Source organism: Corythoichthys intestinalis, chromosome 10 (assembly GCF_030265065.1).
Source record: "Corythoichthys intestinalis isolate RoL2023-P3 chromosome 10, ASM3026506v1, whole genome shotgun sequence".
Classification (NCBI taxonomy): domain Eukaryota; kingdom Metazoa; phylum Chordata; class Actinopteri; order Syngnathiformes; family Syngnathidae; genus Corythoichthys; species Corythoichthys intestinalis.
Genome location: NC_080404.1, coordinates 19,097,499 through 19,124,367, shown reverse-complemented (window position 1 = coordinate 19,124,367; position 26,869 = coordinate 19,097,499). Strand labels below are relative to the sequence as shown.

Here is a 26,869-nt window from a genome sequence, read left to right as displayed (position 1 = left end):
GGCCGTTCTGTGATCCTCCAGAAGCCACAGATTACCAGTCCGCCCCTGTCCCTACCGTTCCTATGCAAACCTGCACCCTTGGACTAACTGCTGTCTGAGACAGCTATTTAGCTTTCTAAATGTATTGACGGAAGGATGACATTATCTGTGAGTGGGTTTTCAGTGCAGACACAGATTTTTTACATTAAAGAAGCAGCGATAACATCTAAACTGCCGATATTAGCGGTCATCTTTTTGCGGGGTGCTTGACTGAGGCTCAACTGTACATTGAGACCAACAAGCCATTGTTGTGCAGAGTGGACAGGAAGAAACAAGGGAATCATAGTCTTCCTGTATGAGATCATTCTGAACCATGAGAGCCTTCCAGTGTGAGGCGATAGCAGCAGGCTCATTTTGTCAAGCTCGTTTCCTTCTGTTCTGCACAGAAATACCTTAGATGCCTCAAGGGGCTCGTGAACATGCTTTTCGGAGGCCAAGTGACATCACGTTTTATTCTTTTATTCTTGAGCAAAGTGTTGTTTAGTGGGTATGTCGTCTCGCTAGGGTTGGCAATTCCCTTAAAAAAATTGGTAGAGCCAGCCGGCCCGAAAACCGTCACCCTTTGATTATTTTTTTCTTTGTGAAAAGTTTTTTTTTTTCTTTTTTTAAATTATAATTACAAGAATTTTACTCAAAAGTGAATTAATTAGATACATATTTGAGTGATAAAAGCACATGGAAAACCAATAATTATCAGCAGTTTATTCTTATTACTAAAAATACTACAATAAAATTAACATCTGTCCTGCTAAATTTAAAACTGTATAATTTAACCTGTAAGGTCCTGAGCCCTTTTTTGTGTGTTTTTGCCCATTTTTTTTTTAAATATTTTTTTTAAGTGAAACAAACTCTAGGGTAAACCAATACCATTTTCGCAAACGATCACTCAAAAAATAATGTAAAAATACAAATAAAACAAAACACATAAATATAGTACCACTACTGAAAATAAAGAACACAGAGAAGAACAAGTAAACAAATTATCATCATTTAGAACATGCTTTTTCTTCAAGCTTCACTCAAAACTCTTATCACCCGCACTCTTATGTTGTCTTCCGTTATCATCATGGCAAGCGACAGTACCTCGAGTGATGAGATGAATGGGATTTCATATATTGTCATTCTTCTGTCAGCTCATTGGTCAAAAAGCAGGTGAGGCGGGAGAATGTGTTTCCCTGCATAATCTTGTAAAGCCCCATACCAGTATTCGTTCATACTACAAGTAAGACACCATGTTCAATTTTCATGATAATATGGAACAATGCCCTTGAAAGCTCAATACTGGACGCGTACTTTTGTTTCTGAATACCGGACGATTCCGTTTTTCAAGGGACAGTTGACAACCCTATGTCTTCATGTTAAATGTGGTAGAGGCATGTTGTCCGTTAAATTCATTAGCCAATATCACTCACTTTAGATGCCTTTTTTACATTGGCTTAATACTGCACCAAACTGAAATGTACCTTTGACTAAGAACGTAACAGAAGCGGTGTGGAAAATAAAAGCTCTGCACATTAATGTATTATCAAACTAGGATTTTGTTCAGAACTGGAAGCACCACACTATTAATTAAATTATTCTATCACTGTGACTAAATGGGAATCTGACTTTTAATGTTTCAACTTAATAGGAAACAAATGATAACTTTACAAAAGGTTTTGGCTTGTGCCACTTGCTTTTGAGTGCTCTTTGTTAATGCTATTTGCCAGAAAAGTCAGTACTGCTTGGCAAAAATTATGCAATCATGTCCTCACAGTAGCCATGTAAAATGTCTGCTCTGCATGATATGACATTGTAGGATAAAGTGTTGCTTGGTGCAACCGAAGTATTGTAAGCCTCTTTTCTCTCCTGGTTGGTAGAAAAAGGTTTATTTACTAACATTATACTACGGTACAGTGTCCCCTCATTTATTGTGGTTAATGGGGACTGCCCCCCCCCCCCCCCCCCCCCCGTGAAATGCGAAAATCCGCAATGTAGGGGCGGAGGTTATTTACATAAAAAAATATACACCTGTAAATATACACACATACAGAATACGATATTCATATGGCAGAAAACACTCAGGTGACTCAAAGTTCCGCTCTGAGACCCTAATTTGGCCAAATTTCAAAATTGTCCTGTATGAATGCGTGATACATCATTAGAAAGCTTAAAATCTCAATTTTCTGGGGGATGAAAAATTTCTAACAGGAGGGCATTTAAAAAATAATAATAGTAATCAATAACTTCTAAACCCTAACTTGAGATGAGAGCATGAGAGAGCATATTTAAAGACACCATGATTTTCACGAGATATTATCGCTCACTTACCTTGTTTTGATCCAAAAACTCCATGTAGCATGTCTCACTGATGTCTTTCGTTTTTTTCCCTCTGATGCAAAAAAAACCCAAAACAAAACAAAACCATACATACATATATATACATATATTTATAAATGGTTTTTAAGCACTGCAAATATGATACAAATGAGATATATAAATATATATATAAAAGAAAACAATAATTTGTAAATGTATACATGCATATATGTTAACATTTTTAAATAAACTACTGTACTTTTTTTTTTTTTTTTAATAAAAAAAATCCCAGATGGATTTAGGGCGCGGAGTTTGAAGCGCGAAGTAGCAAGGGATCACTGTACTACCTTGTAGTGACTTGCAGGTCAGCTAACCAGCAGGCTTGGACTATCCTCAAACAGAAGTTTTACAGTTAATGAAATGTGTTTGTATGATTTTTGTAATTGTCATAAAACCAAACGCTGTGAAAATGACTAAGAGGAAATGGGCTCCATAGGCGGAGACATGGAATAACAGCAAAGTGCAAGAGCTGAAGGATGACTGCAAAATTCAGCGCTGCCCCCTGCAGGACTGGGATGAAGCCTCACAGATACTTCAGAGAGATCTCAAAGACTTTGACAACACCCTCATCCAACTCAACCAGGTAGCTTTTAATTTCGCGAACAAAGGATTTTAATCTTCATTCCTCAATGTTTTAAAAAGCTAATATTGTTTAGATAATTAACCTAGTCTTAAATCCAGAAACCCAACTATAGATTAATAAGAGTAGTTTTAATTTGAGGTTATTTGCCAATCATTTTTGTCTAGATCACTGTGACCATTTTGTTTTAAAAAGCTGTAATACTTTATTGTACAATGCTTTCTCATTCGTCTTTTTGTTTCTCTTTTCAAAAGACAGGTGATCATCTGATCTGCAAACTCAATCCCACTTCTGACCTTGTGAAGAATCAACTCAGTCATTTTAAAGACCAATGGAACATTCTGAAGCAGACAGCTGCCAGTCAATCCAGGGTCCTGGGTTGTTCTAAAAACCTACAGGAATTCAACAGAAAAGTGGACAAGCTTGAGATATGGATTAAAGAGAAGGTGAAATACAAATATTCTGTTCCAGAGCATCAACCATCAGGGTTCATGTTCAGGGTGGTATCGTTAAAAGCAATTCTGCTAATACAGTGGGGCAAATAAGTATCTAGTCAACCACCAATTGCGCAAGTTCCCCTACTTGAAAAGATTAGAGAGGCCTGTAATTGTCAACATGGGTAAACCTCTACCATGAGAGACAGAATGTTGGGAAAAAAACAGAAAATCACATTGTTTGATTTTTAAAGAATTTATTTCCAAATTAGAGTGGAAAATAAGTATTTGGTCACCTACAAACAAGCAAGATTTCTCGCTGTCAGAGGTCTAACTTCTTCTAACAAGGTCTAACGAGGCTACACTCGTTACCTGTATTAATGGCACCTGTTTTAACTCATTATCGGTATAAAAGACACCTGTCCACAACTCAGTCAGTCACACTTCAAACTCCACTATGGCCAAGACCAAAGAGCTGTCGAAGGACACCAGAGACAAAATTGTACACCTGCACTAGGCTGGGAAGACTGAATCTGCAATAGGTAAAATGCTTAGTGTAAAGAAATCAACTGTGGGAGTAATTATTAGCAAACGGAAGACATACAAGACCACTGATAATCTCCCTCAATCTGGGGCTCCATGCAAGATCTCACCCCGTGGCGTTAAAATGATAACAAGAACGGTGAGCAAAAATCCCAGAACCACGCGGGGGGACGTAGTGAATGACCTACAGAAAGCTGGGACTACAGTAACAAAGGCTACTATCAGTAACACAATGCGCCGCCAGGGACTCAAATCCTGCACTGTGAGACGTATCCCCCTGCTGAAGCCAGTACACGTCCAGGCCTGTCTGCGGTTTGCTAGAGAGCATTTGGATGATCCACAAGAGGACTGGGAGAATGTGTTATGGTCAGATGAAACCAAAATAGAACTTTTTGGTCGAAACACAGGTTCTCGTGTTTGGAGGAGAATGAATACTGAATTGCATCCGAAGAACACCATACCCACTGTGAAGCATGGGGGTGGAAACATCATGCTTTGGGGCTGTTTTTCTGCAAAGGGACCAGGATGACTGATCTGTGTAAAGGAAAGAATGAATGGGGCCATGTATCGAAAGATTTTGAGTGAAAATCTCCTTCCATCAGCAAGGGCAGTGAAGATGAGACGTGGCTGGGTCTTTCAGCATGACAATGATCCCAAAACACACAGCAAGGGCACAAAGGAGTGGCTTCGTCAAAGCATTTCAAGGTCCTGGAGTGGCTTAGCCAGTCTCCAGATCTGAACCCCATAGAAAATCTGTGGAGGGAGTTGAAATTCCGTGTTGCCCAACGACAGCCCCAAAACATCACTGCTCTAGAGGAGATCTGCATGGAGGAATGGGCCAAAATACCAGCAACAGTGTGTGAAAAGCTTGTGAAGAGTTACAGAAAACGTTTGGCCTCTGTTATTGCCAACAAAGGGTACATAACAAGGTATTGAGCGGAACTTTTGGTATTGACCAAATACGTATTTTCCACCATGATTTGCAAATAAGTTCTTTAAAAATCAAACAATGTGATTTTCTGGTTTTTTTCTTCCACATTCTGTCTCTCATGGTTGAGGTTTACCCATGTTTACCAATATTTTCAAGTGGGAGAACTTGCACAATTAGTGGTTGACTGAATACTTATTTGCCCCACTGTAGTATTGGTGACATAGTACAAGTTTAAAACAACAATATGTACATGCATAATGTATATATAACACAACACAAAGAGTAGATTACATTTAATGTCTGCTTTTATTTCTATATCAAGTTAGTGCAAGGACAATGATTACTGATAAACCAGCTTGAACAGAGAGAGGGATGTTGCTTTAGAAGGTGAATGTTTCACTTCGATTTAGTTTTGTTCTTCAAATTCACTGCTGGTCTCCTTATGCTGGTGGCTATTTCTTTTTATGCCCTTACTTGATGGCAAGTATAATGTGGTATGATTTTGGTGCCTTTAAAGTTGTCTGCTTTCCCAACTAATGGAGTCTATAAACTCTGCCGTTTATGTGTGTCAACAGGAAGAGGAGCAGTATCTTGTTAATGTCCTGGGTGCAAATGTTGATAAAATGCAACTAACCAGAAGAATTTTAGATTTGAAACAGGTGAGCATAAGCATTACTCGAGTTCAGGGTTATATACAGCTAGCAATAACAAGCTAATATTTCACATAAAAGTTAATTGTACAGTCAAATAAAGCATTTCTTTCGTTAAAACAATACATATCAATAGCCCAGGGTGCAAAGTAAGCTTCATTCCGAATTAAAGGTTTTTGTTTGTTTGTTTGTTTGTGTATGTACTGTAGGACGAACAGCTATACAGAACACTCCATGAAGAGATCAATCAAATGGCCCTAAAACTAGAGAAGCAAGGGAAGTCCGACAGTAAAAGCATCTCCAGCAGGAGGAAAAATATCAATAAAATGTGAGTGTTCTTCAAAATGTTCCAATATGCACTATCGAGGGTTAATAAAATATCCTCTGTAATCTTTCTGCTGTGTGTACAGGTGGCTGAAGGTGCAGTCGCATCTGAAAAAACACCAAGACAATCTTCATATTGCACTTGAAGTGTCGTCATTTTACCAGCAGGCTGACAATACGTTATTTGCCATCAATAACATGGTATTCTAATTTGTCTTCTTCATGTCTTGTCATTTCCCAACACATGGAAATGACATCACTGAGAGCTCCACTTTTGTCCTAGATGAAAAGCATATCTTCCTCAAAAGAGCCAGGCCTTTTTGGAGACAGAGAAATCCGTGACATTGCCAGTCAAATCATGGTGAAAAAAAACAACAACAAAAAAACACACAAATATCAAATTTCCAAGTCTTTTGTGGAACCTTCCCTAACCAAAACGCATGTGTTAGATGTTAGATGTGAGTGTGTCCCAGCTATCAAATCTCCACCCTGCCTTGGCTGCTGGTGTAACCCAAAAACAGAGTGAGGTCCGGGACCTTTGGGTTTCTCTTCAGAAGGTTTTCAGGTAAGACAGTAGATTAGATCTCCCACTCACCACTTATACTCACACACGCTGGTTGTAGATTTGGGTTAATTGTAAAGGGAAAAAATGTCTTGGTAACTGGGATAACATGATAAATGTCCATAACTTAAAGATATGTTTTTTTTTTTTGATAACCAAAATAAGCTAATTTTAAGGCAAACAGTGATGTAACAAGTTTGATGTACTATATATGGAATGTCAAATTAAACGGCAAGCCTGAATGAATTCATGTAGAAACAACAAGCAGATGGCCTTTACAGCCACCACATTTCAACTCAAGAGAACACCCATGGAGATTTTGGACCAACATTAGACAGTACTCTCCCCCACCATCATCAAAACAACAAATGAGGAAATATCTTTGGGAAGATTCATTCTCATCATTGTCCAACCATGAAAACTCTTTTAGAATGACAGAATGTCCTACTAGAGCACTAGCTTCAGTTCCATAAATGACGCAACCGCTGCCCTGCAAGATGTGTGCCTCGGCTATTTAAATCCAAAAGACACAAACACTGGCAGAAAATTCACAACCATAATTGGACTTTATTGTGGGCCTCTAAATCTCTGCTGTCCGCGCCACAGCAATCTCTTTACTCTGCTTGTCCTGCAGGAGTGATCGGACAGCCCTTCTTCCCATGGGATCAACATTCACCAGGGAAGATGCTGACCCCTCGACATCTCAACTCCAATGTAGTATGGGAAAAGAGATTCAAACTACCATGGGAAAGCAGAGTACAGAATGGCAAAGTCATGATGTAGACTATTTGGTAAGCCGTGTCTGTATTACAATCTATTACTAGCATTACCACACTGTGGTTCTTAGCTAGTAGGGGAAATATGCCATTAGTGCCAGCAACATCTGTAGCCACCGCACATAAAGTGTCAGATGGTTGGTAAAATTCCTTATTTGGAGTTTCAAAGGGGTTTTCCTTAATAACAGTGCATCTAGGGTCAGATTTGAGCACCAATTCCAGATTGACACATCACAAGCATGTTTTTATTCCTACTAGCTAGTAATGCAGTACTTTGCCAGATTTCCAAAAGGTTGTCTTAAAATGAATGTACTTTTAGTATCACTATATCCTAAAATACTTCCGGTATCACATTATAGCAACCACAAGTCAAGAATAACTTTTACAAGTATACCTTGGCTTTATAATTTTGTAAATGTCCAAAAAAATGCTAAACTTTGGCAATGCAAACATGTTAATTCCTGGGCCAGAGTAAACACAATTTTACCTTCACCCCAAAGTCTAACTACTTTAAGTAACCTTTTACTTTATGGCAGAATAATATCCGGGATCAAACTACTTAAAGTCATTAGTGATTAATTAGATATTGGGTCAAACCAGGGTGACTGGATTGTGATCTTAAATCATATTCTGGCAATTTTTCCTTTTCAAGGCTAACTGCGGTCCATTCAAATATCTTTTTGTTCACTCTTAATATGCTTGTTTTGTCTTCTATAATTAAATCAAATCCAAATGAATAATACTAATATGAAGAAAATGATCAGGTGATATCATTTTGGTTGAATATGTGGACATATCTTCTATATGCTAATGTTTGTGAGTCATTTCAGTGTCGATGCCAGTAGTATGGTCTCTTATTGCTGGAGGTAAACACGAGCATCATTTGTTTCTGGGGCTAAGTGTAGCCAGATGCTAAGCCTGCAGACCAGATGCAGTCAGCGCTAAGTGATAGTTCTTGGCTGACATCACTTCATAGGAAGACACTCAAAAGCGATCAGTCAAAAACAGATGAGGTTCGACACTACTGTAGGGAGAAGTGTCTTGTGAAAAGGGATGGTTGGGAAGAAGCCTGAGAGCAGAATACCACTTCTAAACACTCACTTGCACTATCTGACATCATCTCTATCATAAGCTTTGTATATTGGGCACACTTCATGGGTTGTTTATTCTATGAAGGAGGGAGAACAGAAGCAAATGTGTAAGGAATAGATGTCGACTCCATTATTCCCATGTGTTTTGGGATGTGGGATTTAAATCAGGGGTTAAAACCATGACAGCTATGAACCACCATCTCGTTCTGTTTGTTTTACAGAAAACTATTATAGAATGTCTTTCTATTGGTATTAGTATTCATGCTGTATTTTCCTATATATTCATTTATTTGTATTTCCAAATGTTGCAAGTACTTTTTTTTTTAAATGTATTTTATTCCACCAGAGTACATATGAATGTTGTGGGAGTGCTAAGCAAAGCCAGGCACTGCAATGTGTGAACCACACCTCTTCACCCATGGGAGATGGTCCTGATGATGTCATCATCAGTCATCAGTCGAGGAGGGAAAGGTAATTTCAGCCGAGCTTCACTCCCTCTCTGTTATGTAATGACAGGTCTTTATGTAAGTCATAAAATGAGTTGCATGTCTGTGTTTTCTTTCCAGCAGGAAGCCCAGAGGTGAGCCCAAGCGTGCCAATGCCCTTAAAGGCCACCCACAGCTTCCCATTCAGCTCCAGAAGTTCACAGTTTCAGCTGACAAGGTGAACCAACCTCTGCCAGCAACAACTTTGGGTCTTCAGCGCAATTAATTACATTACTTAAATTACTCAACATTTGTATTCCACTTGTTCACCCTGTTTCTTGTATAAATATTTATTTCTCTTGTAACCATTCTCTTTAACCCGATCGCTTCCCATTTGTATTTCAGACTCTGTCTTGGCTGAAGGAAAATGTTTCTATGGCCACACAAGTATGTTCAATCACCACTTTTGAGGGACTGGAAGCTGCCAGGATGTGCCAAAATGCAGTGCAACAAGAAATCCTTGCCAATAAAGCCAGGGTAGAAGTGGTTAAACGAGTAAGATACGGACGGTTTCAGACAATGAACTGAATTGCCTTACTTCCTGAGTAGTTTTGGTAGACATTTCACATTATCCAATTTTCAGGAGGGACATGGGTTGATCAGAGCACAGCACCCAGGCAGCAACAAGATTGGGCAGTTCCTCAGTCAACTGGAGGCTCTCTGGGATGAGCTGCAGATCAGGCACCAGAGCAATGCTGTATTCCTGCAGGCCTCAGAAGACATTGGCTTTAGGGTAAAGTTTATCCAACAACCTTCTCTCCAATGCTGGATAAAATTTATTTCTTGATCTCTCTGGAGTTGACTATGAACATTTTTGTTTGTAAGAAACTCAATGTCCACAATGCCCCCAACCATATGGCGAAAAATGTCTAGCACCACTCTCATGCACTCTGACATCCTGCTTCTTCATTTTAAGGTTGTTAAAGTCCTACATGCACTTGGAATACTGGAGGCCTGGCTGGAATCTGTGGAGCTTTCCATGAAGGATTCCTCACTTGCTGCCAGTGACCCTAAAACAAAGTCAATAGGAGAGCGAGAGAGCAGTCAGCTGGAGAACGAAGTTGCAACACGAGGACTGGAGCTCATTGCTCTTAGACAAGAGGTGGCGCGCCTCCATGGCCACAGTCACCCACACACACGCAGCTTGCCATCACGTATAGAAGAAGTGGACAGAAAGTAAGATCAAGTGTCATTAAATCAGGGTTTGTTTGAGATGAACAATGAAGCTGTACACATACTAGTACATGCAGTTGTGGGATTTGGACTAAATGTTATTGTTTCCAACAATTTACAATATTATATACATAATATTATACTAAGAATATACTGTACAGGAATCATAGTCCGTACATCTGCTTCCCCACCACACACTGAATGTCAGACTCACCCTTTCCATGCTTCTCACTTTGGTTGACTTCTTATAGCATGAAATGTTGTTGCCATGGGCACACAATACAATTTGGAATGTGGCTGTATTATTAGATGTACCTATACTCATCCAAACCAGACTGCAAAAAACACCAAACTGACTTATGAAAACAAGTAGTGGTAAAGGTTTCCATTTAGATTTTTTAGAAAGGGTAATGAGCTCAGCCAGGAATAGACTCCTAAAGAAAACTCTCACTAACCAGCAGTTGAATTGGTCATTTTTTCACATTGAACGCAAAAAACTTCAAGCGTGTTTTAATGTGAATAAATGTCCTTTCAAATGACTCCCTTTCGCATCTCAAAAATAAATTTTGCACACATGTAGCTACGTATATCCTTGCTCCGGAATAGATATGTTTATATGACACATGACTGCATCAAAACATGGTCTTTGCTTGGTAAAATAAACTCCGATAATACATGCAGTGTGTAAAATGTGGTTGTTGAAAGGCACCGGGCTCCGAGCACAAGTGATGATTAAGGTGTGTCTGATTTTCCAATGATTCAAATGTTTCCAGGTACCAATGTGTTCTGAGAACCCTGGCTCAAAAGAGCTCCAAGATGCAGGACACACACATGCTGACTGAGAACTTGGAGAGTGTAGCGTTGGAAGACAGTCAGGGGCGTGACAGTGGTCAATACTGCTTCAATCAGGTGAGACATAGGAAAGAGCACTATTGAATTTAATTCAATCCTTCCTTTCTCTCCATTTGGCCTGGGCAGTAAATTGCTTTTATGAACTTTGAATTTGAGTTTTTTTATTATTATTATTATTATTATTATTATTGTAAATGATCGAAAAACAAATAATTAACACACGTTTTTTGCATGTTTCTTGCCAAAAAGGAAATCTAGCAACCAGTTATTCGTTAGATTATTCCACGCAAAAAGAGTGCTCCTTTGTGTAGTTATTACTTTGTATTAGGTTGCTGACAGCACAAATAGGGGGAGAGGAAAACATTATACTCATGACAGACGTTTAACACTTTGTTTATATTACTTTTGTTTCAAAAACCTGATCTTTGATCCATCTCTTTTATTCTTATTGTCTCCTTAAAAGAGAAAGGGGGGTAAAAAAAATAAAAAATAAAATTGTAAATCAAATTTTTGGTGAAAATAAATCACAAATTATATTTTTACGCCCTTACTCTGTATTTATGGGAACTACTATGAAATGGTGCGGAAAAAGTAGTAAGCACTGGTGACGTCTAGCGAATGAAATGAACGATGTAAGAATATTTTACGACACATATAAAACCAACACTAGGCATGAATACATAGCTCAAGGGTGTGGGAAACTTCATTTATGAAGTACGTTAACTATTACAGATTTCTGTATATAGCCTATCCACAGTATGAGCTCATCAATTCCTGATTTGCTGGGACTTGAAAGCAGTCAGCTGAGCATGTGTGACCCTGTGGACGAACTGAGAGAGGCTATGGAGATGCTGAATGACAAAGCAAGGGAAAGAAGGAAATCACAGGGTCATGAGGAGTCCATACAGGAGCTACTTAGCAAGGTGAGAAGGGATTTAAACTTACAGAAACTAGTGTTATTAGAAAGAGTACCTCCAAAAGTTGTTCCGTCACAACAAATGGATGAACAAATATATCAACATCTGGTTTGATTTGTGCGCCATAGATTGTAGAGGCATCAAATGAGCTATTTTGGGTGTTTTCTTATGAGTATCGTGATTTATGCACATAAACATGCCTGAGGGAACAGCACGTCACCATTTAGAACATTTGGACTGTTTTGTCACTTAAAAAAATGACTATAAACTACAATTTAACAAGTTCTCATGACAAATTGTGTCCGACACTAGCAAGCCAGGCTGTCTGCATGCATTGAGGAGTGCCTTTGCGGCTACAACAAGCTTAACCTGGATATCCTTGAGAAGGAGACAGAGATGGCTGTCCAATGTGAGCCAGATCACTGCAACTTTGAGACTTTGCAGAAGAGAGAAGCCCACCTTGAGGTGAGAGAAGCATTATAATGCTTGTCCAAATTCAGAATTTCATCTAGGCTAATGCGGGTTAAATATTACCGTATTTTCTGGACTATAATTCCCACTTTTTTTTCATAGTTTGGCTGAACCTGCGACATACAGTATCATCAGGTGCGACTTGTATGTTTATACTTATACTCGAGGCGCAGTTGTTCAAAAGTGCTACAGAAGATGAAGACTTGAATGGATTTGGTAGTTATTTTGAGTGAAATTGAGAGTTTGTTTTGTTAATCGTTATCTGAATAACTCAATATGTTAACAGATACCTATTTAGCACTTTGGTCTCCATTTTATTACTACTATAATGTATAATCTTTGTGCTTGGTCTCCAATCAAATAAAATGACCTCCCCAAGGTGCCACTTATATGTATTTTTCCTCTTCATTGCACATTTTTTGGCTGGTGCAATTTATACTCAGCTCCGACTTATAGTCCGAAAAATACGGTAATTATTTTTTATTGATTAGTTTTAAATAATACATCTTTTTCGATGTTCAAAAACCACCTCAACATACTAAAAGCTACGTATGTGTGAGAGTGCGATGGGTGTGTCACACCTAAAGGGTACAAAAAGTGCGAGTTTGGAAACATTCAAGATCTGTATGAGCCATGTGCTCACACACACACAGTTATCTGGACCTGATACCACTGGAGAAGAAATGACCTAATCCCACAAACAGAAATAAATGTAGTGTCAGGAGACAGGAATCCTCTCTCGCTGTTCTTGAGGCTGAGTGTTGCAGACAGATGCTATGAAGTATTGTTCCCAAAGAACCTATAACACTAATAATTACTGCCTTGTCAAAAGGAAGAAAAAGGTGGATACAATGACTACCTCGCTATTGCGTGATCAAGCATATGCAGACCATATGTTTTCCGGCTGTAGAGTACACATAAAGCTATGGCGATGAAGTCATGGGCAATGTTACAAGTGGTACATGCTCACATAAGAGTGCCAAGGATGATGCTATTATAATAGACGTCTATTTTTGTGATTTTCACAGATTGACTATGAAGTTCTCACTGACGAAGTGAAGGAAATGGAGGGTCTGGCTTCTCGTTTGAAGGAACTGTGCCCTGAGAGAATGCATGTTCTTTGGCCCAAGACTGAGGGAACACTACAGGTCTGGGCAGAGCTGGAAAAGAGTGTAATGCAGATTAAATCACGTCTGCAAGAGTTTTTGAATCTGCAAGACTTCTTCAGGAGTTACCTTGCAATGATGTAAGCAAGGCGCAATGATATGACCCATTTTAGAGCCAGATGTTCTTGTCATATTCCATTTTGTGTGGACCAAAAGTAAAGAATATAATGTTCTTCTAGTTGAGCAGAGGTCTCTGTTGAAATGTGAGGCATTGAGGAAGTTGGCACACAAGCCACTCAATGCCCTTTTAGAGTGAAGGTCTTAGTATTCTCATATTTTACGAATGACTTTTCTCACAACTCTGTTTCTTGTCCCTTCCAACACCAATTACCTCACCCCAACTTCTATGGATAGCTCATGGACAGAAGAGACCCGCTTATGCGTTTTCTCAGACACAATGCATCAAGAGGAAGATGGTCCGCAGTCCACAGAGATTGATATTCAAATCGAGCAGAAGTTAGAGGAGTTCGATACGTTGGCGGCATCTGGGAGAAACATATTAGACAAAGAACATCACCTCACTCAAATGGTAAGCTGGGTAATATATATTTTTAATGCATAACACTGGAATATTTTACCACTTCTACTGACACTGAGTAATGTTTCAGGTAGCAGAACGCATGGAGGAGCTTCAAAATATGCTTGGTTGGATTTCTGTGCACTGGAAAGTGAAGAAACAAGAGTGGCTTCACAAGAAGAGTAGACAAGAGCCCTCAATAGATAACATTTATACAGAGGCCACTTTGTACTGTCCATCAGAGGTACTTTTGCAAGTATCACTTGAAATGTTTAACTTTTACAATACAGTTATCGAGGACACACATACACCATCAGAGTTAATAGCACACATTTTTGGGGGATGAATCCTAACTAGTTGTTCTCTCTGGCTTTTTAATAGACTACAGATTCTTATGAGTTCTGTCAGTCTCAGAATATCCTCTCAGAAGCAAGTAAAGCCAAGCCTGGAGGAGACAGTCAGACCTCAGAACAGTTCCTTGGACATGCTCAGCAGCCAAAAGAGAAGCAGTTAGAGGATGGCTACGAGGTCATGAAAAGTATCAGGCAACGGGACTGTGAGTCTGTCCGATCAGAGTCTTCCACACCCTCCCTCAAGCTCATTAAAGAGCCCAGCAGCCCTTCTTTAGGGGGAATGGTCAACCTCATCCTCAGCATTGGTAACTCAGGGGAAAGCCAGCTTCAGGTGGTCAACCAAACTGTGGGAAACGATGTTTTAGACCAGACTTCTGAGTCTTTCCATAGAGTGAGTACACACACTCTATATTTTTAGGAAACCCACCAAATGGCATTCAAGACATCACAATTATATACATCATCCTCGGGCTCTCCCACCTTGACTGTCTGTTATTTCTTAATTTCTCATTCTACTTTTTGGCCTTTATACAGTATGTATGTGTCTTTTCCCTCACTTTCTCCTTTAGCCTACTGTGCCTGCCTGTAAAAACTTTTGGAAGCGCTGCCAGGGGCTTTTGGAAAATACTTTGGGTAGTTTAAAGCGAAAGAAAAAGATTTATCGGCAGAGTGCAAACGAGGTAAATTGCAGGGTGTGAATTGACGATGCATGCTGCGCCTTTAAGTGTGTTGGAACTGCATGCTGTGTGTAGTATTTACTGTGGCTTTTAAACCATATAAGGTGCAGATGGTCCTGCAGCTTGCCTGTGTTGTGATCAATTTTCCATGCAAAGGGATTTGACACCAAGAAAAAAATATTTGAAGTCCAAAAAACATCATATTAACTTAGCATTAAAATCCATTATCGCACAACTCTTTGTTTGGTTAGAAGTCATGTGGCTATTTGAAAGGTGTGATGATTTTATTGCTAATACTCTGAATTTTCTCTCACAGATATCATAAATGCAAACAACCCCTCGTCGCAATAAATTCGGCTCTGACGATGCACATTAAAGGAGAAATATTATTACAGAGGTCAATGAAGATGTGCTACTTTTATCATGCAGTACATTAGAAGTTGCACGACATATTTTATGTTTAGATGGTTGTCATTTTACCAACAAATTTCTTGTAGCTCCACTTTGTACGAAGCATGGATGGTGAAGTGCTGACAGATTATGTATTGAACACAGGTTACTGTAAATACAGTAGTTTTCCTACTGTATTGCTTTAGCTATCTTTTTCAGCCTTAACTACGGCTTCAAAGTAGTTTACTTTCCTCTCAGACTCATTATTTAGTTGTTATTATTTTTTTCTCCACAGTGCCTGATGTCCATACCCAGATATTGTTTGTAGCTCCAGGGCAGTAATTTTTGATTTATGCGGCGTCACTAATTACCTTACGCTGGCTTTGGGCAGGAATATCTAATGCAGGGGTGTCCAAACTTTTTGCAAAGGGGGCCAGATTTGGTGTGGTAAAAATGTGGGGGGCTGACCTTGGCTGACGTCCTTTACGTAGAACAATATTCATATTTAAGCAAATTTTAGCAAGCCCTTCTGTGTGTCACATTTGCTTTAGTAGTTTTTTAAATTAATAATTTCAACAATCTCGCAACTAGCCTTTGTGGCGTTCTCTTTCGACTCTCGGGCTCTTGCGAAATATTGCTGCTGTGAAATTAAACTAGCTTCAAGGTGCTTCAATTTCTCGCTGCATATGTTCCCTGTAATCTTTTCGTACATGTCAGCGTGTCTTGTTTGGTAACATCGCCCCACATTGAACTCTTTAAAAAGAGTGGCTGTCTCTTTGCAAATGAGGCAGACACAGTTGCGTATTTTAGTGAAGAAATAATCCAATTTCCACCTATCCTTGAAGCGTGGCCGTCGCAGTCAACTTTTTTTTTTTTTTTGTTGATTGTCGCCATTTTAGAAAATTGGAAGTAAAGGGTAACACGGAGTAATGTTGTTTAGAGTACTGCTGCCTTTTAGTGGGTAAAGGAGGAGCAGCATTTAGTGTGTGAGCTACTTCATATGCTGGTAGCAGTACTGTTGACCAATTTATTAAGTCTGTGTGCGGGCCAAACGTTATTGATTTTATGACAGAGGCTAGGGGCCGGATGAAATTTGACCACAGGCCGCATTTGGCCCTCGGGCCGGACTTTGGACATGTCTGCTCTAATGCATCACTTTTCAGGGTAGCAGCAAAACAGTATGTTTATTGAGTGAATAACATCACATTGTGAAAAAGAGCAAGCAATTTTCAACACTTTATTTCTGTCAAGTGAGAAGAAAATAAAACTGGTCAAAGTTCGACTTTTTTTTTTTTTTACTGCTTTAAAGGACACAAAACAAGTATAACTTACAGATGTCAGATGTCACCTTTCTCCTCCTTTCACTTCATGATATGCATGATAATATGAAGCATGTAGAAATAATGTTCTGAACTATCCATTCAAATATTACTAATTCCACATATTTTGTTCATTTGTATAAATGCATAAGACATAAAATGTGCTCTTTGCTGAATGAAAAATGGCAGGACAAACATTACTCCGGGAATAAATGTCATTAGGTCGAGCAATTTAAGATTCTGATTTAAATTAATAAATAAATAAATTGCTCTAATAATGGATGACTCTATTCTTTTCTTCTGTGTCACCTTTTCTCTTTTTACAGGTGAGTACTTACTTGCACATCAAGGATAACAGCTCGACTGTGGCCCCAGTGTATGAAAGTATCACTCCCCCACGACAAAAGAGTCGCTTGACATCCTCAGCCTGCCCTTCATCCTCGACAACCTCCTCCTCACCATCCTCCACTGGGCAAGCACCTCTGACCGGTGTATCCTTCCACCCTTTAAATGGGATAATGAATGTCAACGGCTCCATCTTCAGCAGTCTTAAGAGAATGGGTAAGAAACGAAAGAGAAAGAGAGACACTCGAAGACATACCATTCAGAAAGTCATGGGGGTTGACAGTGAAACCGATGAGCCTCTTTATGCCTGTGAGACAGTCACCTATGACACTCGTACCTGGCCACTCAAAGAGGGTCGAAGAAAAAAAAAATTGCCACAGTGCGGGGAGGGAGTTGACACGGTGGTCGACCAACCAAATCCCTTATTGAAAGACATTGAATTAGAGTGCACTCAAGAGGATGCTATTACACCATACGCTGTTTCCGAAAGGCCAAACACCTCCATCCAAGGGAGAGGCCAACACAGACTGCTTTCTTTGGGTTCCGTGTTGAGCTTTGACTTACCGAAGGACATAACTCTCATCCCTAAGATTCAAGAAATAATTACTATAGCTCCTCGGGAATCCAATAAGACGACTGGGACTGATCCAGATCCAAACTTCCAGCGGCACACAGCATTGAGCTCATTCAAACAATCTCGACTCTCACTGGGCAATGCAGCCAGCAGAACCGAAAACAACTCTAAGACACAGTCCTCTACAGTTTTTGTGAAAGATTTGCCTGATAATGACAGAAATTCCAACACATCACCTGCCCCAGAAAATGACGAGGATCAGATGGTACCATGTAACGATTTATGCACAAGGCAGTTCAACCTGCAAAATGATGCAGAACAGGATTGGGATGAAATGTCATCCGGACATAAAACTGCGAACGATGACAGCCGCAAGATATCTCAAGCCCCTATTTATGTGAATCAAGCCACAGTATCCACTACTGCAGCTCATAAACACCAGTGCCCAAATATTCATACACTTATTCGGGACCTCAATGGACACAAATACCATAAAAGTGGAATGATGCAAGGTGAAAATGATGAGAAACAGTCTCTGCACCAAGCTTCTCACAAGGTTGTCAATCTCAAGTCAACTGTGAATCTTCGTCAGGACTCTGTGGACTCAGGCATCTCCAGCTCCAGCAGCATCAAACTCTGTTCTGAGGCATCTTGTCCAGATAACCCCCAGATTACAGGAATGGTAGGAAAGCTTATGTCACTTCACGTCGGACGTATTGACTGCATAAAGGTGACAGACAATGAGGGCGCATCAAAAACCAGCAAAGACTCACAACAAGAACCCGTTCAGCTCAACCATCAACAGTTTGAGGAGGAAGAAGAAGAACTGGAGGGTATCTGGAACAAAACTCCTAACTTCAGACAGAGTATCTCTTCTGATATCATGTACCAGCCAAATCAGGAAGAGTCCACATCATCGGATCATTCGGGCGATCCCGTTTCCACATCCTCCCCCAATAAAGGGCCCGCTATACGCTATCGAAACCTCGCCACTGTCTCAGAACCAAACCTCTTTGTAGCTGACTTCAGGCTGCCATTTAACATCCTGGAGCAGAGTCCTCAAAGCCCACTGCAGACCATAAGAGACAGAAGGTCCTGGGCAGCATTACCAAATCGAGACCAACTTGGCCGGACCTTAATGGGTGTGAATGAAACTGCCGCAGATCAGTTGAGGCTCCCAGATGTTGTTGACAATCATAAATACATTTACCAATACAGACAGGAGGAAGAGGATGAGGAAGACTCAAAAAGTGGGGAGAAGATAGATGAGCACACAGCTTGTTCAAAGGTGAGGTCCATTTCAATAAATTATGAATGACATTCTTTAAAAATACACCGTTTCAAGAAAAAAACAAGTCCTGTTATTGTGTCTTTAAAAAATTATGTTATGCTACCCAATAGTAGAAACAAATTCTCTATGAGTGACTATCTGTTTATTAACAGTACCAGTCAGATGACTTCTGTTGCACAAAAAAGGATGCTCGAAAACCAGAAACCCTGGATATGCAGGAAGCCTTAACGGCCACAAGTGGGCACTGTGGTACTATGGTGAGATTGAAAGCATCTTTGCAATCAGATATGAGGCTGTTTTGATTGAAAGCAAGGAAGAACCTGAATTATTTCATAACCCCATTTTTAGGATGGCAATCTTGAGTTGCAATCTATGGAAGGAACCCTCGAGAGGAAGCAAAAGCTGCAACTTGGTGGAAAGAAAGTATGAAACGTTCCATTTCTTGTTTAAGGCAGCACGGTCAGCAAGAGTAAAGTCCCTGGTCAGCAGTAGGCTCTTATCTTATTTCCACAGGCTGCCTCCAGAGGCTGGAATTCGTACCAAACTGTCTTATATCGACACACCTTGTGCTTCTACCAGGATAGAAAGGAAACACTGAGGGTAAGTGAGTGTAGTATCCTTGAATAATTGAAACAGTCATATGCGGTGAGCGGTGGTCAGCCTGTGCTGTCTTGCAGAGTTCTGCATGTGGCCTGCCGTTGAACCTTACTGGAGCGGAGTGTTTATCTGCACCAGAGTATACCAAGAAACCTAACTGCTTTCGCTTGAGGTAAAAATGTAAAGCATCATGAATAACAATCATGAACAATTAAAAAAAGTATTGACATTGGTCTTAACTTTTTTTCCTTCTTTTCTTTTTTTTTTTTTTTAAAAAATTGTGGTCTCTAGGTTGCGCGATGGCTCAGAATATCTATTCAATGCTTCCTCACGCATTATGATGAATAAATGGATGTCCAAAATACAAGCCAACATAGGTGAGAAAGAATAGTCTAGGCTATATAAAGTGGACATTTTTCATTGAGATTACAACATAATCTAATATTTCGTCATGTCCCAAAAGGTGCAAGTCAGTCATTGCTATCAAGCTCCACAGTAGAACACAGCATCCCCATTTTCGTGTAAGAAAACATCCTGTCAAACCTCACACTCCTGTTCTTAAACTAATACTCTGTAATGGAAAGAAAACATCTATCCGCCCCAACAGAAGCCCCCCTCTGTGCTCAGGCTGCCATGGCCTGACCAAATGCTACTGCTCCTCCCAGCATGATGCCACTTCTACGTTTCCAAGACGGAAACCCCCGAACAGATCTGAGGAGATGCTTGTCCCCTCCAGAGAGTTCACACGCTTGTCACAGAGTCATTTAAGATGTTTGGAGGAAGGTTTGACCATGTCATCCACATATGGACACTCCTGCAGTAAGGCTGTTTTCTCTTTCATAGACAGCAATCTGTACACTCAACTTTACAGGTATTGGACAGTGAGTCCTTTATTTATGAATGACTTTATGTATCCGTGATAGGGTTTAAATCTGGAATATTGAAATTGCACTGCATCGCAGTCATTGTTGTCGTAGACCCACATAATAACAATCTTAGCTAAATCTAAACAACTCCCTCTTTGTCTAATGATTTACAACAGGACTGCCCACAACTATGAACTAAGCATCTCAGTGACAATATTTAATGTATTAGTTTAAAACTCTGTGTGTGTGTGTGTACCTGAGCAAATGCTCTAAAAATGTGCTTCATGTTGCATTTTTTGGTGGGCTGGGGATGTTAATAAGGCTGTGCACAAGCTTTCTCCTTATCGTTTCAAACAGCTGTTCCTTTAATACATTAAGTGGATAATCCAGTTTTTGTTGTATTTTAGATATGATAATTGTCTTGCCACGCCAGGTATAATGTCTACCGCTAGGGGGAGCCCATGTATTGTTTTACCGCCAATCTGTACTTGCTCTATCTGATTTTAGTTCAGTGTTTTCCAACTTTTTACATCAGTGAAACCTCAATCATACTAGTATTTACAGTACTTGGTTTTCTTGGCACCAACATATTGAATTATTAAAATAATGGCACGGGTTGGACCAAAAGTTAATTACAGAGGAGGGAGATTTTATTCGTAAAAGTATATGAATTATTACTGTAAACTACTGAGGAAAATTACTTCAATTCAAATTTATTGTACACAAAATATCATACTCTGTAGAGATCATTTAATAGGATTTGAGCAGATTCGCTTTATATGGGTCTTTTCTATTTGTTGCTCGTTCTTCCATAGGTGGTGATGATTGCAGCAGCAGCTGTAAGCAAGTGGTGACTGACAGATTTCAGGAACCAATCGGAGAAAACACCACCGTCTCCCACTGGTCGTCCCCATGCAGCAATCCAGACAGAATGAGCAGCAAACCTCGCTCCCACTCATTCACGTCTGGTTAGTTTACACCTGTTAACCCCAATGATCTTGTTAATGAATCGGCTGTGTGTGTCTTGACTCTTCACGGTTTGTGTCATCACCTAGCAACCTATCAGAGGATCAAGCCCACGCAGCAGACCAGTGGAGGCCCGGAGAAAGCGTCTAACTACAGTGTGACACTGGTGCTGGGAGACAAGTTATCGGACAGTAAAACCTATGACGCTCCATCGGTGACGGTTGCGGGATGGCAGAAGGACGCTTGCTCTTCAACGAGCTGCAACAGCCCGAGTCCGCCTCGCAGCAAATCCGTCTTTATGAAATTCTTTGGCAAAAAGGACTTGTGACTTTTCACCAGACTGTCTAATGTGCAGTGCACGTTTTCATTAGTACTATCTACTACTGACTATATTTATATTGATTTGCTCCCAATTTTATTTGAATGTGTTACAGGTTGTTTTGGAGTATGTATTTTAATACTGTGTGTGATATGTCATTTGAAATTATTTCACCATTTGTCTTAAATTTACACGTTTGTTATTTGTTTGGGGTGGCACAGTTAATGGTGGACTTTGCGTGTTGTTTCTGCACATGCGTAGGCTTTCTCTGAAGTGAAACATGCATATTGCTTCATTGAGGACTAAAATGGGGGTCACCGACATGGCCTGTTGTTGAACTTTTTCACTAGTGAAGATGACTATGATTTATTAGGAATGTTGTAGAAGTGATCATTTGAATATCGAAACATTTGCAGTGTTTTATACAAATCAGTTACACATGGATATTTCCTTTTTTTAAATGTGTTGATCATTTTGAGAGAAATTCTTAACAAGATCAGCTTCTCCACAGGATTTGCACTGAGTGTTAATAATAACTCCATGTTTGCCATTGATGGTGCTAGACATCCGATCCATTTTGACTGGGAGGGCTCGCATCGATGGATTCGACGTCTAGCACTGTCAATGGCATTGAAACATGAGCATTTAAAACCAGCCCTGTCAGTTTAAATGACTTGGACATCTATTGCTATCAATGGCCACCAATGAGTTAAGGTAATTTGGCTAAATCTCAGAAGTGGCTATAAAAGTTTCAAAAACAATGTTGATCACTGTTCTAAATGGTCTATAATGAAGCTTGATTGGTTTATTGTAAAGTGCCCTATTAGCTGGCGACCAATCAAAAGTATCATCCAAAGTCAACTGTGATAGGGTCAAGCAAAGAAAATGGATGTGTAGTCTGTATGTTATCAGTGTGCATACAAAGCATTACATTTGCATAGCAAAGCAATAACACAGTAAATTCATTTCGGTAGTGTCCCCATAATTGTGTTCCTCCTGTGTATTCTGCATCTAATTAATTTTTTTAAAACACAGAAACCTGCAGTTTGATACTGATTGTGTTTTTTTAACAGCGAGTTTTAATAAAATTACAGAAATTATTATGTAGTTCTGTTTTTAATCAACAAAATCATTTGCATCCTTTTTCACAAATAAAGATGGAACTATGTCATCATTACAGATTTGTCATTTTTGTACTATTCAAATTGGCAAGGGGCAATCTAACATTTACAAAAAACACTGGTTCTACAAATTAATTATAGAAATAGCTTGTTCGCTGCAATTGTTTTTTTCACAGTGGCTGTGAGATGGGCTGATCACAGATCAGCAGGGACGGTGACGCCTGGAAAAAAAACATCCGGTCTCTTTATGTACGCCTCACTTGGGACCAAGGGACTTTGTGAGGTATACAGCATATATTGAAAACAATTTAAAAAAAAAAAAAAAAAAAAAAAAAAGCAACACCAAACCTTTTAACTTTTTACTGAATGTGTGTGAACTGTTCACTCCTTTTTTTGAATACCGCATTTATATTTGTATTATTGTGAATAACGTTAAAAAAGAAAAAACTCACAACTCATTAATTGCCAGCCACCCCTTTTGATTGGCCTTCACAATGATTCCGGCCACGCCTTGCCTCTTTCACGTCCGCATGTCGTCGTCAGTTACGTCTGCATTTTGCCTAATATATCCAACGTGTTGACAGAAAATGTGTTTGTCAGTCAAGTGAAGAGTTCATCGAAGTCACACAGCAACATCTACAGATTTTTTAAATTCAACGCACACATTAGGTGCCCATTCTGGAGAAAACGTGAGACTTATAAGTGCGCTCTATAGTCGTGAAAATACGGTATAGATAGTGTACATGTGCAATGCACATAGCCGCCACTGTAAATGGTGTTGAGGGGGTCCAAATATGTCAATTTCATCTCACAGAAGCATTCATCATTGCTGGTCAGCAATCTGTGAACCATTATCAAGTCTCTGACAGAGCTGACAGCAGTATGACTCACAAAGCAGTTTGTTTCATGCACACACTGTTCATGTGTCACAACCATGTACTTTCAAAAAAGTGAACTTACAACATGTACACACCATGAGCAAAATACTGATTGGATATTGAGCTAAAAATCAACTGGGTAAAAAAGTTGAATACAGAGTTGGTGCACACATTTGCAGCTTTCATTCTTTTGAGAAGACTTTCAACAAAGTGTAGTTTTCATTGACCAACCGAGAATTGGTTTAAAAAAAAAAAAAAAAAAAAAAAAAAAGACTTCTGAATTTGAGAATGTTGAGAGGTACATGCTGGGGTTCGAGAACAAGAAGAGACTCACAAAGAGGACAATTTGGCACCTCTTGTCAGTGCATCAAGTTTTAAATGACGGCAAAATCCTCAGTAGCCCAGAGGGACAAAAGCCTATCGATTGATCGACTCGCCCCTGATCCTGTGAACTTTGACCTCTACGTCATCTGCTGACAGCTTCCATTGCATTAGTCACCACTGCAAGGGCTTTTTCCCTCCCCTTCGCTGACATTACAACACTCTGTCGCTGTGTCACCACCACTTGTCCCTGGATTTAAAGCTCAGGGGTACAAGAAATTTTTGCATACCTCTTCTACAAGCTAGTGTGGCAGGTGATGTATGTCCTCGGGCCTCTTCTAGTGAAGAGAACCATCATTTATGTGCACATGTAAATAACTGCTTGTTTCAAGAAAACATTTTATGAATTATGAGGGGAAGTACAATTTCACGCTCAGCTTTGAACTCAAACTTAAAAGGTTTGAGAGTCAACCTTAAACACACCCCTTGCCACAACCCTGGGGGTGAGCCAGTTTAGATGATGTAATAGAGTGGTTTAGGAATCATGAAGATGGGTAGCAGCATGGAATAGTGCTGGAGTACTGTCATTTAAGTCTTTGGATAATCTTCAGTTCAACAGTGTTAGTAAAAGAAATATGAACTGAACTGGGTCATTTTAAAATTTGTGAACTGAATGATGAGGTACAGTAGCTTGCGGAGAAAATACATTTTCCCAAAACTGCGAAGGTCAGACTTGTTTTTTGCATGAGACAGAAAAACTGACTTAAATGGCGTTTTCAACCACAGTGTGATAAATAGTTCGCTGTATTCTTTATACTCATTATATACTAATGAAAAAACTGTGAGAGACCTCTCATTAAGACACCTGCGAAATTATTTAAGTTGATATTTAACCCCAAAAAAATCATTTTGCAACTGACTATTGCTGCTATCACACCAACATAAATATCTAGCCAGTAATATCTTCAGCACCCCCCCCCCCCCACCAACCCCCAATACTTCCTCTCAGCAAGCCCTCTTTTGTCCTAGATTGTCTGTAAGCTCCTTGAATTTCTGTGTGAAGGGATAAATGAAGCAGAAAGCCAGACACACATCTGTCCCATGCCTTGGTGCAAATGTATATATCTGACACAAGCATATGTATTATCCGTATACCCATTCAAAGCCATTGTGTGTGGCTTCTAACACTCTACCGCCTAGGCTCAAGAAACATTAATGAACTAAAAATGGATCCATTTACAAATGTTACACAATGGTCAAATTGTATTTACAGTAATGAAAGGGCATGTATTACATGCCCACACTTAAAGGGTAGCTGTAGAGCTTTTCAGATTTTGGTGTAATTTTACTAATTTAAACTTTCGTCAAAACAACCATGTCATTATAAATTTGTAATTGCAAGAATAATTTGCGTTTTTTTTTGTACTCCATTAATTGTCCCTTCCCAAACCCTGAAGTTCCCAAAGCTAGCATAGCAGCAAAAACGACAACAGTGATATTTCCACCAAAGGTAACCATTCAGGATCGCTCTTTCGTGACGCTATCGATGGCAAAGGCTTCCAGGAAAGATGATCTACAATTAATCCCTACATGTTTGAACCTGAGGAGTCAAATGACGACGACTTACTTGACACAGCAGACGTCGTCATGACACCATTTGACAGCTCGACACTTCACGAACGGGAGAGTGGTAAGCCTATGTCCAGCATTATAATTTTTCTATTTGAGAGAATGCGATTACATGGTTGTATATATTTTCCATGCTCTCCACATAGCTGAAACTGGATATTAGGTTATGGGACAGCTCCTACCCATCTAAATATGCTAAAGCTAGCCCAAATGTGGCTAAATAAATGATTCATGGTATTGATTCTTCAAAATAAATGACAAAACAATTTCATTTCCAGGTGTTGCTGTAAACCTTCAAGTAATTACCCTGCCAAGAGAATGCCTGTGTCGTCAGGACATCCCAGACATGAGAGCCAACGTTGAGGAGGCTGAAGCACTGACAGGGGCATGAATTACATTAAAAAAAATAAAACCATAAATTGTAAACAACATTGACTTATTTCGTTGACTGATTATTGTATTATATTGGTATATACTATATTGTAATTATATTATATTCTGAAACAATATTCATTAGGCCACAATAATAATACCAGCAGATTTATGTTGAATCAGCATCAGCTTTCACTGTCAGATTGTGACACAACATAGAAAGCCAAGTTATACCAAGCAAACAATGGCACACATCAAAGAACATAAACTTAGTAAGCAACACAAAGATAGGATAGCAACGGACTAGCGCAACATTGAAAAATGATAATGGCAAAAGACTGAGAAGCAGTTTAGAGTGGGAAAAAATACTCTTTTCTGTAGCATTAAGTGTCTTCTCTATACAAAGATAAATCATTATAATTATTAAAATATGAAGGTAACTAGATTTTTCTTTTAAAAATGTATGCTGTATATATGACTAGTTTATGATTTCATCAAAATTTGCTATATTTATTTCTCCTAAGTCATCGTCATCTGATGGCGCAGACGGAAGAAATTCAGCATCTGGCAGGCCTCAGGATCTCTTCCGTCGTCATCGCTGGAAACCGCATTACTTGGGTCATCATATGACTTGACCCACTCCCTCTTGATTTTGGGAAACTGGGTGGCGACTGACTGGCAATGCTTTTTTCATCCTGAAAAAAAAAAGGGGGGGGAAAATCATAGCAGCATGAAAATATAGGATGAATCCTAATTTTAATTTAATAATTCTTAATAATAATTTCTTGGTGATCAAATAATAATGCCCCAGTTAAAGCAGCATCTATTTGACGCTATTGTTCCCTCTTCAAATAGGCAGAGCTTGATGTTGATGCTGTAGTACAATAGTCATTGTTTTATTGAGATGTATTTGGTACATCAGGGCCTGGCAGGTGGATTGTTTTATACATAGGCTTTATATTTACCCTGTGACAGGCCATAA

General features: G+C 39.4%; 2 protein-coding genes across 9 annotated transcripts in view; one reads left to right on the top strand and one right to left on the bottom strand.

Moving 5' to 3' along the window:
• LOC130923451 (uncharacterized) overlaps positions 1 to 22,894 on the top strand; it is a 32,086-nt gene extending 9,192 nt beyond the window's left edge. For 3 of the 7 annotated variants that reach the window (XM_057849174.1, XM_057849171.1, XM_057849176.1), the window contains 31 exons: positions 2,834 to 2,980; positions 3,232 to 3,423; positions 5,461 to 5,544; positions 5,745 to 5,863; positions 5,946 to 6,060; positions 6,143 to 6,220; positions 6,309 to 6,424; positions 7,056 to 7,212; positions 8,635 to 8,759; positions 8,855 to 8,951; positions 9,119 to 9,268; positions 9,357 to 9,506; positions 9,690 to 9,949; positions 10,720 to 10,855; positions 11,545 to 11,721; positions 12,028 to 12,180; positions 13,215 to 13,432; positions 13,707 to 13,881; positions 13,961 to 14,113; positions 14,251 to 14,613; positions 14,792 to 14,902; positions 16,935 to 18,815; positions 18,971 to 19,075; positions 19,167 to 19,241; positions 19,332 to 19,418; positions 19,496 to 19,587; positions 19,707 to 19,792; positions 19,879 to 19,936; positions 20,023 to 20,234; positions 21,097 to 21,249; positions 21,337 to 22,894. In XM_057849174.1, coding sequence (XP_057705157.1) covers positions 2,834 to 2,980; positions 3,232 to 3,423; positions 5,461 to 5,544; positions 5,745 to 5,863; positions 5,946 to 6,060; positions 6,143 to 6,220; positions 6,309 to 6,424; positions 7,056 to 7,212; positions 8,635 to 8,759; positions 8,855 to 8,951; positions 9,119 to 9,268; positions 9,357 to 9,506; positions 9,690 to 9,949; positions 10,720 to 10,855; positions 11,545 to 11,721; positions 12,028 to 12,180; positions 13,215 to 13,432; positions 13,707 to 13,881; positions 13,961 to 14,113; positions 14,251 to 14,613; positions 14,792 to 14,902; positions 16,935 to 18,815; positions 18,971 to 19,075; positions 19,167 to 19,241; positions 19,332 to 19,418; positions 19,496 to 19,587; positions 19,707 to 19,792; positions 19,879 to 19,936; positions 20,023 to 20,234; positions 21,097 to 21,249; positions 21,337 to 21,575 — 6,264 coding nt within the window. In that variant the 3' untranslated portion in view covers positions 21,576 to 22,894. The remainder of the gene's footprint in view (positions 1 to 2,833; positions 2,981 to 3,231; positions 3,424 to 5,460; positions 5,545 to 5,744; positions 5,864 to 5,945; positions 6,061 to 6,142; positions 6,221 to 6,308; positions 6,425 to 7,055; positions 7,213 to 8,634; positions 8,760 to 8,854; positions 8,952 to 9,118; positions 9,269 to 9,356; positions 9,507 to 9,689; positions 9,950 to 10,719; positions 10,856 to 11,544; positions 11,722 to 12,027; positions 12,181 to 13,214; positions 13,433 to 13,706; positions 13,882 to 13,960; positions 14,114 to 14,250; positions 14,614 to 14,791; positions 14,903 to 16,934; positions 18,816 to 18,970; positions 19,076 to 19,166; positions 19,242 to 19,331; positions 19,419 to 19,495; positions 19,588 to 19,706; positions 19,793 to 19,878; positions 19,937 to 20,022; positions 20,235 to 21,096; positions 21,250 to 21,336) is intronic. The other 4 variants (XM_057849172.1, XM_057849173.1, XM_057849178.1 and 1 more) reach the window with 4 other exon arrangements.
• ntpcr (nucleoside-triphosphatase, cancer-related) overlaps positions 3,274 to 26,869 on the bottom strand; it is a 34,974-nt gene continuing 11,378 nt past the window's right edge. The window contains exon 6 of one of the 2 annotated variants that reach the window (XM_057849185.1): positions 3,274 to 3,369. The gene's annotated coding sequence lies outside the window, so the exon portion shown is untranslated. Of the gene's footprint in view, positions 3,370 to 24,905; positions 26,583 to 26,869 lie in introns of those variants that run through there. The other variant, XM_057849187.1, reaches the window with a different exon arrangement.